The 19,788-nt window shown below is 37.1% G+C and overlaps 1 protein-coding gene across 1 annotated transcript in view; it reads right to left on the bottom strand.

The window, feature by feature from the left end:
* Positions 1-19,788, bottom strand: part of atp1a2a (ATPase Na+/K+ transporting subunit alpha 2a) — a 60,997-nt gene that overhangs the window by 14,967 nt on the left and 26,242 nt on the right. Inside the window, exons 9-17 of the mRNA XM_032566485.1 lie at positions 19,405-19,603; positions 17,055-17,164; positions 12,319-12,453; positions 10,327-10,406; positions 8,169-8,278; positions 6,557-6,732; positions 4,986-5,122; positions 3,337-3,487; positions 2,461-2,629 (exon numbers count right to left, since the gene is read on the bottom strand). Coding sequence (XP_032422376.1) covers positions 2,461-2,629; positions 3,337-3,487; positions 4,986-5,122; positions 6,557-6,732; positions 8,169-8,278; positions 10,327-10,406; positions 12,319-12,453; positions 17,055-17,164; positions 19,405-19,603 — 1,267 coding nt within the window. The remainder of the gene's footprint in view (positions 1-2,460; positions 2,630-3,336; positions 3,488-4,985; positions 5,123-6,556; positions 6,733-8,168; positions 8,279-10,326; positions 10,407-12,318; positions 12,454-17,054; positions 17,165-19,404; positions 19,604-19,788) is intronic.

Below are 19,788 nucleotides of genomic sequence, written 5' to 3' on the forward strand. Positions count from 1 at the left end.
CATATTTGTTACCAGTTAGCAAATTATAACCCTAGCCAAATGATTGAAAGAATCTCACAGTAGAAATGTATTAATCATAAAAGGAGTGCAGATGAGACATTAAGGGACATAATAAAGACATCCAACGTTGATTAGAAATAGGATGAAATGGCATCTTCCTACTTTTAAGACTGTCATCTAAAAAAACTGATGTAAAAGATGCATCAAAAACCAGCCAGAGAGGCTGGCAAAGAGAAACAGGAGTTGCAGGAATTTCTGTGAGAACAATCTGCTGTATTTTCCATATCTTGACTATGGATTAGGACTTGCAAAAATTTCACATTGAGGCTATAATAAGTTTTTGAAATGATTTATCTTTCTACATTATAAGATGTGTCTTTTTAACAACGAAATGTAGTGTATGTTCTCAGCCATCTTTCCCTAGTTTTCCTCTCCTTATTAAGGATAAAAATTCAACATACTTAACAATTCCCTTTTACTGTTTTATCAGCATAACCTCATTAGAAACAGATTTTCCTAGACCATATCAGGCAACCCAAGTTCAATTAAACGGCTGTCACCCAAGGCAAGTCTCAAGTCCCATCTCATGCCTGTCAGTGTAACTCTCAAGTGAAATCCCAGAGTGCAATGCCATGTCACATTACATCCTCTGAATACTGTTCAAATTACAGAGAACTATAAAGAGTTCTTTCTTATTCTATACTAAAAAGGTTTCTTTATTTACAACCCATCTTGGAGGATGTTCTGTTTTCACAAAAATAAGTAAGATTTAAAAATGTAAAGCAACGACTAAAACATAATAGTTACTTAAAAAGCTCAACATTTGACTGAAAAATTAAAACAAACAGTTGTATCTTTGCCATATTTTTTGAGTGGAGGTTCATTTTTCGTGTCGTATTTGTTGCTGGATTCCTTTGAAAAAGTGGTTTTGTATCTGAATGAGATTTTATTAAGGTAGAATAAAAATAAAAAAATAAAAACAAGTATATTAAATTCTTAAGTTTTGATACAATAAGACTACTTTGAGCAATTTGGGAATGCCTAAATGATGTCTTGGCTTTTCAAGCTTCTTAATTTACAACATTTAGGTTAATACAGGCACACCTGTGGATGTATTTTGAGGCAAAACCTCAAATGCACTGTTTCCCATGGTGATATCATTAAAAAAAGAAAAAAGAATCGGGCAAGAAATCAAAAACCTACAAGTCTGATTCATAATTGGGTCTAATTTTGTGTTAAACTTCTCAGTAAGCTGTTCCTTGATCTTCGTGGTGTGTTGCTTGATCTTTATGGGGTTGTTTGTTCCCTAATATTCTCTAATAAACCTCTGATGCTCTTTCAGAACAATAAGTGAATTTAAACATCGGTGAACAATTAAGTCTCTTGTTGTGGCAGATATCCATTTATAGTAATTCAGGTTCTGCTGGAGGTTTCTTCCTGTTAAAGGGAAGTTTTTCTCTCCACTGTTGCTACATGCATGCTTGATTTGAGGGACACCGGTAGAGTCAACGAGATAACGCAAGTGACTTTCTGCTGTTCCCGTCCAGCAGGAGTAAATGATGCAAATCAATGACTTGATGCAATCTGCTTCGATAGAAACTTAGATAGAAACTAATTTTAATAATTAACTGAGTTTAATGTAATTATTGATATGTAGGATTAATTGAAATGTACGTGTGACTGAATTGAAATTTTGTTTTTTCAAGAAGACTCAAGACAACATTTGTTGTGAATTGGTGCTGTATACACACACTGTGCTGAATTTAATATAATTGGTTTCATTGGATGATTTTTCAGGGCATTAGGTTAAAGGGAGCTAAATATAAACGCTTTCTTCTTTTCTTTTTTGTACAAACATATGTTTCTCTTCTAAATTCTAAGCCTCCACAATGTTTTCCTGGTCTGTCACATAAACTGCCAACAAAATACATTTAAGTTTGTAGTAGTAACATGAAACAATGAAATATGAATATTAAAGGTATGGATAGCTGTACCATTCACTGTGTGTGCAGCCTCAATATGTAAAGTTTATTGTTCAGCATAGTCAGACTCTAATCCTCCAATTTTTGATGTTTTTGGTCCAGCAAACTTGATTCAAAGGGTTTATATTGCTTCTTCAGCAGGCCATCAAATTCTGCAGAGTCCTCCTGATGACCTAATTTCTAAGTTAAGTGTGGTGAAGTACAAACACATTTAAAAGTTGGAGGAGACTGACTCGCAAGGCCAAGAGTTTAAACATTGACTATATACTGCAAATTCTATTGGAAATCATCTTAGAAATCAGGATAATTTCCATCCATAAAACCTTTTATAGTTAGCAAAAAATGATCTCATGTCGCATGGCTCTTTCTTTGAAGTTGTTTTCTGCCTGACTTTTCTTTTGTCCGCCATCTTTGTTTTTTTTTTTGTTTGTTTGTTTTGTTTTTGTATTCTTTCATGGTCTCACCACCTCGCACTCACCCTCCTCCACTCCGGTAACGATGGAGGCAAAGTTGTCATCCAGCAGGATCATGTCAGCTGCCTGCTTGGACACATCAGAACCGGCAATCCCCATGGCAACGCCGATGTCTGCCTTCTTCAAAGCCGGTGAGTCGTTCACTCCATCCCCCGTCACAGCCACGATGGCCCCCTGTGCCCATAAGAAAAAACAAAAACTGTCAAGAGGAGAAAGATAAGTACTGTGATTTAAGTTTTTCCCCCCTCCCATCACCATCTGCACTGCCCTTCCCCCTCTGTCTTAATAATGTCTTTTCACAGCAGCTCTGGGGAGATTAATAAAAAAAATTTAAATAGAGTAGCAATCATTCAGTCACATGGCGCCAGAATGAGTGAGTCGGGGTGAATTGTTGCATGACCTCAATACATGAGTGCAATACAAAGATCTAATATTCTTTTTGAGCATAAAGGCAGAGTTTTGACTGGGAGTTTAAGATACTGGCAATAATAAACGTTACAGAGGCACACTTGTTTTTAAGCCATATGCTCACAAACAAGCCCCTGTTGCAGGAACTCTCACATACATGCACAGGCACGCACAAAACGGCGCATTCATCCATTGAACCACCTGCACAAACAAAAAGCTCAAGAACACTCAAACGAACACACATAGAAAGCAGTAAATGGCAGGGACACACAAATACTCTCACTTACACACACCTTTATTCAAGCACAGCGCCACACTTTAACGTCAACAGGAACATTCATGCACCCATTCTGGGTTTATCACAAGACACACATGCTTACATTCAGCCACATGAACCAGCTTACTAAATTCCAGATGAATGCTTCCTAAAAAAGAGCCGACCACACATTCACACACACTTCTGACCCACTGACCTGTCTCTGGCAGCCCTCCACGATGATGAGCTTCTGCTGAGGAGAGGTGCGGGCGAAAACAATCTCAGTGTGGTTCCTTAGCAGGTCGTCCAGATACTCTGAGCTCATGTCCTTTAAGTCTGAGCCGTGCACCACACAAGCCTTGGCATCCCTGTGAATAGCATACACATGAACAAAAACACCATGGAGTCACGATACCAAGCTAGGAAGGGGGTAATCTGACATTTTCTTGCCTGGCCATTGAATGTGTCAACTAACACACAATGTCTGCAGGATTTTCTCTGAATAGGTAGAATTTAAAGGGTGGTTTTATGTAAAATAAACTGTTTTTGGTTTTATATCATGTTACAATGTTATTCAGTCATCAAAAACATATCTGGAGTGTTGTCTTGATTCTTTCATAGATGCTTGAGAAATCCTTTAATCTCCCATGGCAACCATTTGGGTGTGTAAAACACTTGGGAGAATCAAGCACTGATTCTCCCACTCAGCTCCTCCAGACTAGCAGCAGCAATTAGCAAACACCTGGCAGGACTGCATGTATGTGGAGCATGTTACATGAACTATTTCTCAGTCCAACGCTCCGACGTTGAAAACACTAAATAGAGGAATGTTGATATGAAGGCAGATTGTTGGAAAAGCAGGGAATTCTTAAAGAGACGGAAGCCGAATTTCAAGGCATTAAATTACAAAGTCAAGTTTCTCTTTAGCCATGTTCCATTTCTAAAACATTTTTGTAACAACTGAAGTAACAATATTTGACTGGGCTGTAAAATTCTACTATGTGGGTGGAAAACACATAATACTTCTCCTTAAAGCATTTAGTAATTTCAAAAGCAGAATGCCTGCATCACAGCAAGAACTTAGTGTTCATTTCCTGGCTGATGAAGGGATCAAAAAGAATTACAATTAACATGCTTAACACTATACACCACTCTACATACAGTAAACATTTATAATAAGGTAAAAACTTAATTACAGATTTGATAATCAGTTTCATTATTTGAAATATTTTCTGTAATGTCTAAGTGTAGATGTGTGTGTGTTCAGTTTATATCCCAGACCTGACAAAAACATGTAGAAGTTTCTCTCCCACATAAATCAAAAAGATTCCTATAGAACAAAACGCCCCCATTTTCATTAACATTTCATAATTATTTAGTTTAATCCCTTCTTTGCACAAAAACCAAAGGAATAAGACAAGGAGCTCAATGTTATAATTATTTTCTTGACAGACCATATAGACCTCTCTGCAGGAGTCTTTTAATCAACTTTTATTGTCATTTAAACATTGTTTCCACATCAAATGCATGTGGCTATACAGGCTATACAGCCTGAGATTGACAAGTTTCACTTTTGTCCTCCTAATTAGTTTTTTTCTCCCACTTAAATAAACAAAAAAAGATTTTTTCTGTAGTTTCCCATTTCCAAGTCCAGCTTACCAGCATCTGGAACCTTTGAGAAACTTTCCATCTGACTCTTGAATGATAATATTTGCCAGCCGTTTCTTTGAGCACACACTCCGTCCTGGACACACATCCCGGGGACAGTCCACTGCTCACATCCTGAACTGCTCAAACAATCTCACAGTGGGTTGCCCCTCGACGCTTGAGCACACAACCACAACCTGCTCTGACACACAGACACACCTGGGGTTAACCTGGCTCAGAGGGATGTTCAGTCTCTCAGCGATGTCCTCAACCGTCTCGTTGCCCTCAGAGATGATGCCCACCCCTTTGGCAATGGCCTTGGCTGTGATAGGGTGGTCCCCGGTTACCATGATGACCTGTTTAAGGACAGAGAGCCCCATAAATCAGGAATCTTACTGCACTGGATCATCATATGGGTGTCATGTGTCACAGCAGCATGGTTGAGCTGCATCATAACATGGAAAACATTTTACACAAATGTGCTTACACAAAAAAACAATGATGCTATTAAAAATAGTGATTAATATAATGCAAACGTTAGTGACTGTGAAACAATCCATCAAGCAAAACAAATGGGGCTTTTGGTCATCGAACTCTGTAGAGGTCAAGCTGGTAGCTTCAGAAATACTCAGTCATTATTTTGGGTTTACTCAGTGTGATTTCAGCTCTGAGGCTGTTCTCACACTCTAAAAGGAACGTGACTCCAGAAGGACAAAAGTAACATTTTAATTGGTCTAATTATTGCTTGGACTCCAGTGTGATGGAAATGTTGTTGAAGAACCTGCAGTGAAAAGGAAATGTTGCAAGACTAATGAACTTTTGCCCCAAATGTTGAGTTGCAATTATTCCTGCATAACAAAAACAGTTTTCTACATACCAAACTTACTTAAGAATTACTTTAATTTTTGCTCATAATATCTGGAAAGTAAATGAATCACATGTGCATATTTATGGCATGTAAACATATAAATGAACCATGAACAAACACAGGACTAAACATATTTTTAAAAAGCCTCAGCCAGAACAAAGCAGACATTTTGCAATAAAGGTTAAAACTCTTTTACTGAATGAACTCCAGCTATTTTCACCTTCACATTCTTTTGCCTCCAGTTAGTATTTTTTTAAGACAATTATTGTGTGTCTTTCAAAAATTCATTATCGAGAGGAAGCACGATAAGCACCTAAAATGAAATGTGTGAAATCCCTTTTCCGCATCTGTAGTTGTTGCCTTGAATTAGAACAGCTTTTTCTGCTCGTTATCCAATTTCTATCTCTGCTGGCAGTTTGTTAACCTTCCTTTGGCCGACCTTATTATTTTTCTGACAAAGCATTTCCTCTGTGTGTATTTGTCGCTGATTAAAAATGCCATTAATCTGCACTTTACCAGATGGAGGTTTTTACAAACTACTTTCATAATAAACTGATTCCTTTTCTTTATTACCTTTCATGCTTTTAATTTGTACATGAGAAAATACATATTTGGTTATTTTGTCATTTCTAAACCTTATCTCACTCATTGCTGGTTTGTTCTCTAAAGAAGGAAAAATGGGCAAAAGCATTTTAATGTCACTGTTATGGCATGAGCTTTTTTTATACAATGTACTTTGTTTGTCCACAGGTCATCATCGATCGTGGCCCTGGAGGCGATCTCTTGTCATTTGAAGTACACGCTGTGATATGAAAAGACATTTGATGTGCAATATTCCCTTCTAAAAAGCTTGATATCTAAAGCCACAGGAAAGGGCTTCTCAGGAACAACAATGACAGCTGAAAACTGTGCAACCAATTACCTTGATGCCAGCGGAGCGGCATTTACCCACAGCGTCGGGCACAGCGGCGCGCGGCGGATCAATCATGGAGATGAGACCCAGAAAACAGAGCTGCTCTGTGGGGAAGTTTGCGTTGTCGCAGTCGAAGGTGAATCCTCGAGGAAACTGGGATGGAGACAGATTCAAGTGGCAGAATCCTGCAGGAGAAGGGGGATCAAGGAGCTGATTGCACATCATGGACTGAATTTACTGCAGCTCTTTAAGAAAAAGAAAAGTCTTCCTGTAAAAGAGAAGATTTTTATGGCTACCTTCACTCTTATTTTCTCCAGAAACGCTACCAAAATTACCAATATTAATATTGGTTTTATGATCAATAAAAAAGATATCTATCTGAAGAATCAATCCCACATTTCCAAAATTAAATTGGAAGTGAAAAAGACAGAAAAATCTTTTTTTGGCACCTTTACAATTGCTCCTGTCATTGCATAGTTTAGAGTCATATGGCAAAAACTTCTTAAATAAATGTGAAAGTATGGCTAGTTGAAAGCATCATAAGTTCCAGTCTGTTCTCTGCTTATTCCAAAGGCCAATTTCCTCAAACTTTAACCAATCATGTTTCATCATCTGACCCACAGGTGGAAACCAAGCCAACCATTATGAGGAAACGCCCCTCTCCAATCTACAATGATCTCTACTTTCGAAAAGCAGGTCTTATTGGTAAAATCTAATCCTAATTTTTAACATAATTTATGGAAATTTCTTTAAGAAGCAAACAAAAAATTTGTAATTTTTTGCTGTGGAAGTGAAAGTTGCAAAGTTGCCCATTTGTATTAGAAATGACTATGATTTAAAAAAGCAATCTTTTCCAATTATCCATCTCATTTCTCCAAAACATCAAGACCAAACAAATTGGTTTTGATGTGAAGCCAGATCCAGCCCAAACATGTAGAAAACATGTTGTTTTTGTCTTGAAACACACAACCCATGATCATCATCACCCCAGGCATTACCAAGACACAATAATTTACGATTTCCAGAGTCTTGCTCTAAAAGAGGCAATGTTCCTCATTCAGCTGCAGTGACATATACTCTTACAAAATGATGATAGCACATAATTATTACCTATGGCACTTTTTAAAAGATACGCCAAGGTTTTTCTTCTGCTGTCAAGATGCTGACATTTACTGAGTCAGAGTAGAGAATATGTTGGAGACAGTTAAGGTAATGACTTTTTACCCAAAAAGGTGTCTGACATTTTACAAGAGAAAATATAATTTTACAACATTATGTTATATTTTAGACTTGAATTTGACCCAGGTTGACTTACATAACCCAATTTCTAGCTCAGGTCTTCCAACACTTCATAATAAATTTGCGAAAAACATTTCACAAACGGATCTGGAAGGAAGTTTTATAAACGCAGGTCATTTTTGTCCTGTTTCCTGCTGCCTTTCTGTGCCAGACTGCAGTGCCATTTTCTTTGTTGCAAGGATAGCAGTCTGCACTTTTATGGGGACATTTTCTGCAAACTGCCCTGTTTACCAAGAAGATAATAAAAAGTAAGTGCTGTGTCCAACTGCTGCTCCTCTCCACCTATTACCAGACACACATCTCCTAATGCCGCAACACACACCGAGCACTCGCTCTCCCAGTCCGCCCAGCTCCAGGTAGGCATTCTGAAAGGCATCTCTCCAGTTTTCATCAAGCGCTTCCTCCTGGCCGTACATCATGATGGTGCTGCACCTGCAACATTTAACAACAGACTCAGCGCCACTCCCACGTACAGTAAAGTCCAGTTGAGAAAAATGTGTCAACTATTTTTCAGATAGCATTAAAATAGGACTGCATACCTTCAGAAATCATGATTCTGTGTTTTTCTAACATTCTAAAACACTATATTTTTATAGCTAACAATTTATAATATGCAATCTTCTTTTTGTTATTATATAAGAATAAAAATGTCGGAGATATATTACCTAATGATAAAATCTTGATAATAGCTAATTATTATATTTGATTAATTAATTGTCACCAATACTTTGCATTATCTAAATAGCCAATACAGTGGAGTCCGTCTATCCACAGTTCAGTATTTATGGATAACCTATTGGCAGATTCTTTGGTAAAAATATCACTATTCTCAGTTGTTATTTCTAATAGAGCATTATTCACAAACAATGTAACTTGGTAAGCTGAAATATCCACATTCAATGGTACCTGGCAACGAAGAGTCCAAGAATGGACAAAATTAAGTAAATTAAAACATTAACAATTAAATGCAGCATGAAATAAATGTTTAATTAAACGTTTAGATAATTTATTCAATAGACGGTTGATTTATTAAATATGTCATTAAACTGTTAAAATTCAAACTTGTAATATCCAGTGCAGATAAATAATTAAAGTGTATTTAATTATATAATTGTTTCTGTTCCTGGAGCTTCACTATGAAATCATTCTGTCAAACTCGCCCATCAAAGTCGAAGTCACTGATCTGTTGCACTCCACTAGTTTACGCCTCAGTTTGTGAAACTTCGATCAAATGTGATTTCAATGCTTTTAATGCATCTGGACCGTGCCGGAACATATATAAACCTGCATTTTAATTATATAATATTATATAACAAATAAACTGTCTATTAAGTAAATTATTGAAACATTTATTTATTTTATTGATGATTTGATGATGTATTTATTTACTTAATACTTGACATGCTATGAATTTGCATTTGCAAAGCAGCCAATCAAGGAATGTTAATCATTTTTCTTGCCACTGACTGGTTTTACCCTCTTTGTAAGGAAAAGACTGTTTGTGCATATTAATGCATATTAATGGATATTCAGTACTTGAATAATCAAAATAAGCAGTTATAAACTGCCCCCCTCTAAAAATGGAGTATGGCATAGGGATATTTAATTAAGTAGACATTGTTAAGTTAATAGTTAATTAAATACTGCTTGATTAGATTTAACGTAACTGTTAATTATTACTTTTTGCCATTTAGTCTGAACATATGTTGTTGAATAGCAAACATTAGGATAATGGTTAATAGACCATGAACAAGTTAAAATGTCATGCAAAAAAGACAGAAAAGAAAAAAAGAGATTTTATTTAATGGTCATCTCACCACTGACTGATCAAATGTAGCTTAATAGGTATAATGTTTGGATAATCATTGGTTTTGTTTAAACGTTTAATTCGAATGAGTTTTAAAACACTCTGTAGCATAACAATAATTCAAATGATATCAGATTCTCATTTATGAAGATTTTTATTATCATTATTTTGTCTTAGATTAGTGAGAGACAGCTGCTGTTTGAACCTGTACAACCTAATTTCAGTGTGTGAAACAGTCCGGCTCGGCAGCAGCCCTGGCTGTAGGAGGTGGGGTGATATTTCACTTTAGTATGAGGGCATGTTGCATTTGCTGTGGATTACTTCCACCAGCAGATTAATTTACATCTGTTGCTGCTGTGACACTTTACAGCGGCCCGGATGGTGTGTGTGAGATTAAATCTGAAAAAACTGCGGAGTGTGTGCCAATGTTGATGAAGGACCGTGTCACTGTATTCAACAGAGAAGACGCCTGGCCTTGTTTTAATACGTTAAGACAACACTGCAAGTTTAAAGCTCCAGTGACTTTTATATATGAAGGTGCATTTTTTTTACAAGCATTGCTTTTTTTTTGTTCGCCTACACAAGAAATGAAAATTATCAAGTATCTGCCATGCACAACAAAATGGTAAACAAAACACTATTTCCATTACTATTAAATTATTGATCAACAAACCTGTCCAGGATTCTCTCCGGCGCTCCCTTCATCACCAGAAGATGACCAGAGAGATTGTCCTCCAGTTCATGGATGGAGAGCTTAAGGAAAGATAAGGATAGCAATGTGATATTTCAGAGAGAAAGAGCTCTAGTCAGACATCTCCCTTTTCCTTTTGGGGAGCTGGTGTCACAGTCTTCCACCTGATTTAAATGAAAGTGACATTGAAGCTGACTTGACAGAACGAACATTGAAAGTCTCCTCTGTTCACGCTGCGTCTGTTCAATCAGACTCTCACATGTGTTGTTGTTGTGATATACCTTCCTATTACCTTTTCTCCAACAGGACCAACTGCACAGTCCCCCAGATCATTTGTATCTGAGTCACAACTAATTTTCCTCCTTCCTAACACTTCTTATCTGCAGTCTGACAACAGGTGTAATAAAGCAAGCAGGAAGTCCTTGCTTTGGTAAGACATCACTGCTGTTCACACGCTGGCTCAGATCTTCTAGTGCTCTGGTTATTGGTGCAGTGACAGACACATCCACAAGCTGTAATTGCTACCATGCCCTTGAGCAAAACATAAAAAAGTCATTGTGTTTACTTTATTCAATGTATTATTGACTATTTGCTACCCCGCTTGAATTTAGCATGTCACATAATTGGGTATTTGGTCAAACTTGTTCTAATCTTCGTTAAAATGAAAATTAAAAAAGCTAAATTTGTTTTTAGAAGTGAATAAATGCATTATACTACAAAAAACACACAGAAAAAAATCACGAGTGATTGTTTTTGAATAAACTGACGTCAGACAAAAGTGATTTTTTTAAGATAAAACATTTGATTTCATTTCTTGTTTTATATGTCTTGAAATATAAAATTTTAAAACTACCACTGTGCATGTTTAAAGAAGCTACTTGGTTGATTACTAATAAGGTAAATTTTTATGTTTTAATGTAAAATAAGTCCTCCCCACTTCCACAACCCTGTACTGACAAGTCTGGATAGAAAATGGAGGGATGGACTTCAAGGGAACAGAGTTTCTTTCCCATCATTTCTGCAAGTTGTGTAATTCCTGAGGGAATCGTTCACACTGAATTAAGACAATAAACTTCAGCCAGGACGGAAGTCAGCGAGGCTCTCTACCATATATAAAGACTGCAATGGGCTTCTTTTAGAAGTAAGCAGCTAATAACCCAAGAGCTTAGTTATAAAACAACCCTGATGAGACGTGACTGAAAATAATCAATGAACTTTTAAGTTTGCGTTGTCAGTCTGCAGCACTTTGATTTTAGCAAAGTTGCATTGCTCTTTTATTTTTGGATAATTTTCCTTTGTGTTCATTTTCATCTGTATCTGCACTCAAAATTCGGATGAAGGGTTAAGGCCACTGAAAAAGAAAAGAAGAATTTGACCTTTTTACTCAGAATTCTGATTTCTGTCTCAAAATCTAAACTATTTTCTCAGGAATATCAGGATATCAGAAATGGATTTTTAATGTCAGAATTCTGACTTTAATTTCAATTTGACGTTTTTCTTATAATTGTCAGAAATGTGACATTTTTAATTGTCAGAACCTCAGAGAATTAAGATCAAAGTCAGAATTCTTTTTTTTTTTTAAATCCTCTTCCATACAAACCCACATTTCACTTTTTTTTTAAACTTGCAAACATTTTAAAAATATTTTTAAAAATTTACATTTCAGAAATAGACGTCTTACAAATGCAAACAAATAAGTTTTGCAAAAGACGGATAAGTCTCTCTACATTTAATATATTTGAAAATATATAATAGTATGTGCCAGATTTAAGAAAGGAGACAATTTTATTAAAGAATTGGGGTAGGTATAGTAGAGAAGGATCTTAAATGTTCTTTTGTGTTTTTAGACGTTACACAAAATGACATGGATGTGTTCTCAGTTTAAATACAAGGCAAAGTCCAAAGTAACAAACTTCCAACGGGATTTCCCTGCAGCACCAGCAGAAATCCTTGAATCGATGAATTGATGTTTACCTGGTACTTGTTGGTGGAGTTGAAGGGAATCTCAGCCACTTTGGGATTTCTGGCTCTCATGTCACGAACACTGCCTGAATACAGCTCGATGCATTTCAGCAGGGCTGACTCTGACGCGTCCCCCGCTGTGTCCCTCTGGGGGAACACACAGGATCACATTAGCGCAGTCACTCATATCCACATATTAAAAAATGACTCCCGGTTTGTGTTTACGGCAAAGCGGCGAAGGAAAACTTTTTATAGTGTCTTATTTAATGGTATAAATGAGACACCTTTGAAAACTTTGCTTATTTACATTATGGTTCTCATCAATAATGCAGGCAGCGAAGCTACATCAACAACAATGATTTGGCCACAGGCTTGTTTTCAAAGCTATAGAAAAGCAATAAAAACCCAAAACCTACTTCTGAAAATACAGACAAAACAATAAACTGACTAAAAAAGGTTCACAGATAAAAGATAATGCATGATATTTTATGTCTCTCTCAAGCTCAGTTTTTAATATTTTGGATATTAGAAAGGCTTGGACTTAATAGCTTCCGATGATGGATAAATGCTGCTTGAGTAATGAGTCAGATCATTATTACAAACAGCTGAGTTATTAAGAGTCGCGACCTGAAGGAATTGGAATCCCATCAGTTGTTCTTTTGACTCAGTCCTCCAAATGCCATGCCTCGCTAAAGTACACTCCACATTATAACCACAAACAAGTATATATATATTTTATTTGGAGTTTTTTTTGTGTGATATACCAACATAAGTTAGTCAATAATTGTGATTTGGAAGGAAAATAATGGATGGAGATCATTTTGAATTTTTATCATTTTACCTTTATAATCTGCTAATAGTGACACAAATCTTTCATTTAGCGCTTTAGCTAATTGTCAAAACGTTTAGGACAATTAGCTTCCCATAAATTAATCCTTTTAAAAAATAATTTAGAACAGGCTAATTTACTTGCCTGTTTTGTAATTTTTCAGGTAAAAAAAGTTTAACGTTTATGTAGAAGTCTTGATTTTCAACTGTTTCATTCTCTTATTTTGAAGTGCATAAAGGCTGTTTATGCAGCAGTTCCATTTTTTCTCCTTACATTCTCTTTCCGCCCCAATAACTTTATTTCAAGCAAAAACATACAGGAACGAAATAAGAGGCAAGCAGAATCCCAAGCAACCGTAGAGTGTTTTATTTCCATGAGGCTAAAATTAATCTGAGTAACATCGTTATTTCTGTGCATCTAAAGCTGACCTACAAAAATTAATTTTTAAGAAAGTGTTATAAATGTTATCTACTTGCACCAATATCCCCGCAGTGAGTCACACAAACACAAATGTCAAGACACACTATTTCACAAAACACCTAATGGATTCATTTTGCTTTTATTTTTTGTGCTTTATTAAGAGTTTTGTCACCAATTTTTAACTAACTCTCTTTTGATAAACCACTCATATCGGCTTTTATGAAAATTCCAGGAGGATAACAACAATCCTTGATGCTGGATTATTAAAATCAGTGCAAAAGTGATGACCTGACACCCAAAAACCCAGGAGGGAGTTCGAGGGGGACAAGAAATTTCTCTTTGTTTCTGTTTATTCATTCATGAACAGCCGTGAAACAAGGACGAGCGCTCCGCGAGATTTGTCCTTGTTTGTGCCTTTTCATGAATGAATAAATAGATCAAGGGAAATTCCATTTCTCTGTCTTCACAAGTGCAGATGGGGACTTGTTTTAGTAATGGTGCCGGCGCCTGCACTGCTGTGTTTGACTGCTGTCAGGAGACACATCTGTTACTCTGTGCCGGGAGGAAGCCGGGCACCACGAGGGACAGACAGGCTTCAGCAGAGGCGTTTGTCCTCACACAGAAGAAGTTGTAATCCAATAACTGCGAGCCACACTGAGAATTTCTTCAGGTCAATGAAGCACAGGCTGGAGGGAAGCGGCTGCTAGAACACTGGGATAATATTGACTTACCTACTCAGCAGTGTGTGTTTTTTTGTCAGTGTGGGTGAGTTATTTCTCAGGGTGTACTGCATGATTCTCTATGTGTGTGTTTACACGTGAGGTTAAGCGTGTAAGTGTGAATTGCAACTTTTGTTAGGTAGAACTATTTTTCTTACTGCTGGTCTGTCAAGCAAAGCACTTTCCAAACTAACATGCATATTTATGTTTTTTTCTCAGTATCTCCTACGTATAATTTTAGAATAATTCAACCTCTCAGTATATTTAAACATGTTGAAGAAATTCTATCTTGTTACTTGTTTTTTGGGGGGAGGGTTTTAGAAAAGCTCAGGTGAATATTCTGAGTTTTGATCACAGAAAATTAAAGTTTAAAGAATTCTGAGATTAGAGTCAGAATTTTTTTTTTTTCAGGTTCCCTTATCCTCTTCAGCAGGTTGAGATGCAAGGAGGAATATCTTCAAGAAACAAGTCAAATTCTCCTTTATTTATGTATCTTTAAAGAAAACTCAGATTACAACACAGAAGGATCAGCGGTTCTGTGTTCACACCGCTGGTTTCTTTTGCTAAAAAGAAAGATTTTAGCAAATGTTTCTTTTGCTAAAAGAAACATTTAAACTGACACTGCAACATGGATCTGAAGTGGCTTTCAGGCTGAGGTAAATCAGCAAAGGCAATGAAACCATTTAGTTCACAGTGAAGTTGTTTGTTACTGTAGAAACAGATTTAAATACTTGTTTGGTTCTTGAGTCCAGAGATTTGTCTGACATTTATTTTAGCACCTACAGCAGAGTATCACTGAAATATACATGAACAGGCTCTGTATATTTAATGAGTTTTGTGCTTAGAAATAAAAAAAAAACAAGTTGGAGTGTGAAAAAGAATTTGCTTCCAACAGATTTGCTTTCTTTTTTCCCCTCATATCTAAATGTTTTGGTTCATTAAACACGTTTTAATATCAAGCAAAGACAACCTGAGTGAATACAAGCAGCAGTTTTCAAATTCTGGTTTTCATTTATCAGTAAAATGAAGAAATCTCTATTAGAAACTGTCTGAAAACTCAAGCAAAATCTAATGTGCTCTGAGCCTCACTTCCCTAAAGTCAGAGTTCATGGTTTCAGAGTAAGAAAAGGACTTGGAAAAACAGCCTCCATTGGATAAATTCACACAGGAACACCAATAACCTTTCTCAAGTTTCCTCAAAACATCTAAGTGATCTACTAACTGAACAGAAACTGACAAACTTGCACATTGTATTACATCAGGTAAAAAAAAAAAAGAAGAAAAGAAAAACACTTCAGATAAACTATTTTATTCCTGCAGTCAATAATGGTGGTGGTATTGTGTTTTATTATTACCACATGCCTTAAATTTCATGTAATTGATGGAATCATGGAAACTGTACTACCAGAAAACCCTAAAGGAAAATGTCTAGTCATTAATTTGTTACTTTACATTAAATGCACTTGGGTCATGGAGCAGGACAAGAGTTCAGCAAGTCAACATCTCACTGACAAAAAACTGAAGGTTTTGTTATAAATCATGACTTAAATCTGACTCAGATCTTATGGCATAACTTTAAGGAGTTTGTAAATGTTTGAAACCCTCCGATGTTGCAGAATCCAAATACAGTTTTCTTAGGTTAGACGGGAATTACATTTTTTTTACATATTGCCAAAGTGCTACCTTATTACCTTAATAACTGAACTCGTCACTTGAAAACAGCTTCCTAATCATGTTCTCTTTGTCCGATATCTAAATTTGTGGAAAAATTGGAGTGAAGGTTCATGAGATAACACTGCAGATAAAGTTACAAATAATATTTGTAAAAATAGCATTGATTGGTATTGATATTACTCCTATTTTGTTGAGAAGCTGCAAATCAAACTAATTTGTTTTACATTGCAATAGATATTTACTAGCTGTTAAAGTGAAAAACCACTGAGTGTCACAAGCAGCAGCAAAATGACAACAGGAGGTAACATTTTGTGGAAATAAAACATTTTTTGGTTTATTAAAACAAATATCTAAACTCTTAGTGACCCTTTGAAGACCAGAATTAATTACTAGAATATATAAAATACATGACAGCAAGAAAAACCTGCCAAGAAAGTGCAAGACTACTCAAATTCACAGCAAGATATTCAGAATGGTTCACAATGCTGAAAAAGATTCAAGGTTCTACATCAGTGGTAGAAAATGCATGTGGTGAATTTTTATTTGACTTTTTTTTTTTTTTACTTTCTTGCTGTTGCTTCATTTCTATAAATGTTGTAAACACTGAAATTGGTACCATGATGTGTTGATCCTTCTCTAAAATTAATTTTATTTATTAGCTGGAGGGAAAGCAATAAGAAAATTGGCTATTGGATGAAAGCGTTTTCAGTCCAGTAGATGTTCAAAAAGTCTTAGAATTTAAGAAGTCTACTCTTGTCTTCATATTGTACCTGCATATTTATGCAGTACTTCTTTAACTTATAGGGATCAAATACTTATTCTAACAAGGCTTCTTTCTGAGCGACAGCTCACCTGACGCTTCCCTTATGTTGTTAACTTCACCCTACTGGCAAAGCAGTAGGCAAAATCATGTCTCATGAATTATGTGCATGCATTAGTTGATCCACATAAAAAAAGCCTGCTCATAATGGCCTTGCATTAAACCAAATGGATTGTGTGCCACTGCTGTAAAGAGTCGAGATAATTCATGAGCCTGCAGCTTGATGTGGAACATTTGGAAAACTTGTGTTATATCGCGTGCCAGACTGTGTGTGGATTGCGTGTACCATCAGGATGGGGAAGTTCTCCTGTCCGGGTTTGAAAACGGCTCGATTGCACAGACCAGCCACGCGGGACAGGAACAGCCAAGTACCAGAGTTCTTGTCAAAACCGGAACCTGGAAGCAGTGGAGAGGGACCTGCGTTAGACTTTATTTAAACAGAGCTCATTCAGTATTTATTCAACTGACTCAACTCTGGCTTCACAAAGTGGCACTGGATATTGCAGCTAAATAACACGTTTCGAGGTCACTTAAGTTAAGAAAACAGTTTTTCTTTGACAAAAAAGATTTTTCAGTTCCCCAGTCTGGAAAATGAGACCTTTTTTTTTTTTTTTTTTTTACCTGGAGTGTCTCCAAAATAAGAGCTAGTAGAAAATAGTTTGTATGAAAATTTGAGGCTAGCCACCCAATCGAATTGAAAATGACCTGCAGTCTGCTGCATTCATTTTTCATATTTGCCTGCATGTCGGAGTACTCGCTGTCAGTGCTGCTGTGTAAACAGACAGGCAGTTTGTGGCTGGAGTGGTTGAGAGTGACAAACATGGGAGGAGAAGCCTCATAAAATCTGCAGCAGTTGCAAAAACAAAATGCAGCATGTCGTTTCCTTCTCTCAAAACCACCGGCTACTCAATGAAAGACGACAGAGTAGTCAGTGCTCGTTATTATGCATGGAACACCTGCTCCTTTTCTGCCCAACCTTTTGGTTAATGCTGGAGGCTTCTTGATGAATTTTGGCTTGATATATCCTTCAGTGGTAGGAGGCAGGAATCCGATTGGCTGCGCGGCGGCAGTCCTGCCGAGGAAGAGCTGTGGGTTGTGCCACCCACTGCACACTTCTTCTCAATTAATGAAACCAGCAGAGTGAACGGTCATGTTTGCTGGCAGTGGAAATATTGGCCAGATGAATTTTGGCAGGTGGTCCCTTTCCTCCTTCCTGCATTCCCTCACACTCTATAAATTGAACTTCCTTAATTTACAGCAGGGGAACTAAGTGTGGAAACACATCAACATTTTTCTCTGTAAATGTATTCCTAAAATGCTTGTAATAATGAAACTGACAGCAGATTTTGGATACATTTCAAGAAATCTAAATAAATAACTAAATAGATGATGCAAAAGAGATCCAACAAGGCATGAAAATTTCAGAAACCAGCTAAAATATGTCAGAATATTTATCAGCCTATCTGCCTCACTAGTATCTCTCCCAGTGAGACAGATACGTTACTGAGTGACAAGGAAACCTTTTTTTTACACAGTTAGGACCATAATCCAATAATCCAGTGAGTAGAAATTAAGACAATATCACCATCAACCGGAGTTGACCATGAGCTCATTACTAAATCTCACTGAAGTTAAAATAAACACTTAAAAATCTGAGATTAAAGAGCTACGGACCAGTAACAAGGGACTCCTCAGAGACAGTGAATTTGCAGGAACACATTTTCCATGAAGAGAACAAATAGTTCAAAAATCAGAAATTTCTGCTTTCAGACTCACTGCACAAGACTCCGCTGTTGAAGAAAATGCATGTTAGGGTGTTTTCACACCTGATAGTCCGGTAGACTCGGTTCGATTGGGGACCAAAACAGCAACATTTGATCCATTTTCAAACTCCTAGGAAATCCTGTCCATGTGAGGGCGCTACACCAAAAACCACTGAAGGAAACAACATGAATATCTCTGAAGAAGACATGAGCGCAACTTCCTTCTTTGCAAAATGTAAACAAAAATGGATCGTCATCAGATTTAAGGAATTGTAGGATAAATGACCACAAGCCATTTCACCAGCTTGCGCTAGACTTGAGTGTTTGCTTTGGTTGTATCTACCCAGAATGCCTTGCACTGTAGTCCACTTCCTGCTTTTGGAGCGGTCTCCACACTTGGCGTCCACATATGCATTCAAACCGCACCAGAGTTCACTTCTACTGAACTGAGACAAATTACAACACTGATCACTCCAAAATATAGTAGCAACAGTGACGTTTTGGACTGGGAACGTCAAGGTGTAAGATATTTTCTATGTTTATTATACTGGCAAACTTCATACAACTAAAGAAAGGATGAGTGGAGAAAAAGATTTGGAAATTTCTTTCAAGAATTTGTAGATGAAAACATGGTGGGCCTTTGATCCAAGAAAACATTCTGGCTTCAGAGAAACAAAATAAAGCTCCTGGATTTGAGTAAAAGTGTTTAATACTTTATTACATAAAACTTAATTTCTAGACTAATTTCCAGCTTGCTGATCTTTTTGTGTTGATCACTTGGAAACATTTACTGAGAAAAATGTTGACGTGGTGAATCCTAATTTTTCCAGATCTCTGTTGCTCCTCTCCTGTTTGAACTCATTTCTGTCTTACCACTCTGGTCCTCGGTGGTGTCTGCCTCGTGGATCTGATTGTCAAACCACATGTGGGCCACGGTCATGCGGTTCTGGGTCAGCGTGCCCGTCTTGTCGGAGCAGATGGTGGAGGTGGAGCCGAGAGTCTCTACGGCCTCCAGGTTCTTCACCAAGCAGTTCTTCTTGGCCATTCGCTTGGCAGTGAGCGTCAGGCACACCTGGGAGGATGAAGGAGGCGAGGAAGAGGAGGAGATTGGAGGACGGTTGATTGTTAGTCGACGAGCGCAGAGAGCATATGAACGCAGTGGTGCATTCAAGCGCTTGTGCTTGTGAAACCATGCGTGGTGAAGGTGCCTGGTAAGAGAATGGGCGCGTGTATGTGCGTGTGTGTGTGTGTGTGTTT

Source organism: Xiphophorus hellerii, chromosome 6 (genome assembly GCF_003331165.1).
Source record: "Xiphophorus hellerii strain 12219 chromosome 6, Xiphophorus_hellerii-4.1, whole genome shotgun sequence".
NCBI classification, from domain to species: domain Eukaryota; kingdom Metazoa; phylum Chordata; class Actinopteri; order Cyprinodontiformes; family Poeciliidae; genus Xiphophorus; species Xiphophorus hellerii.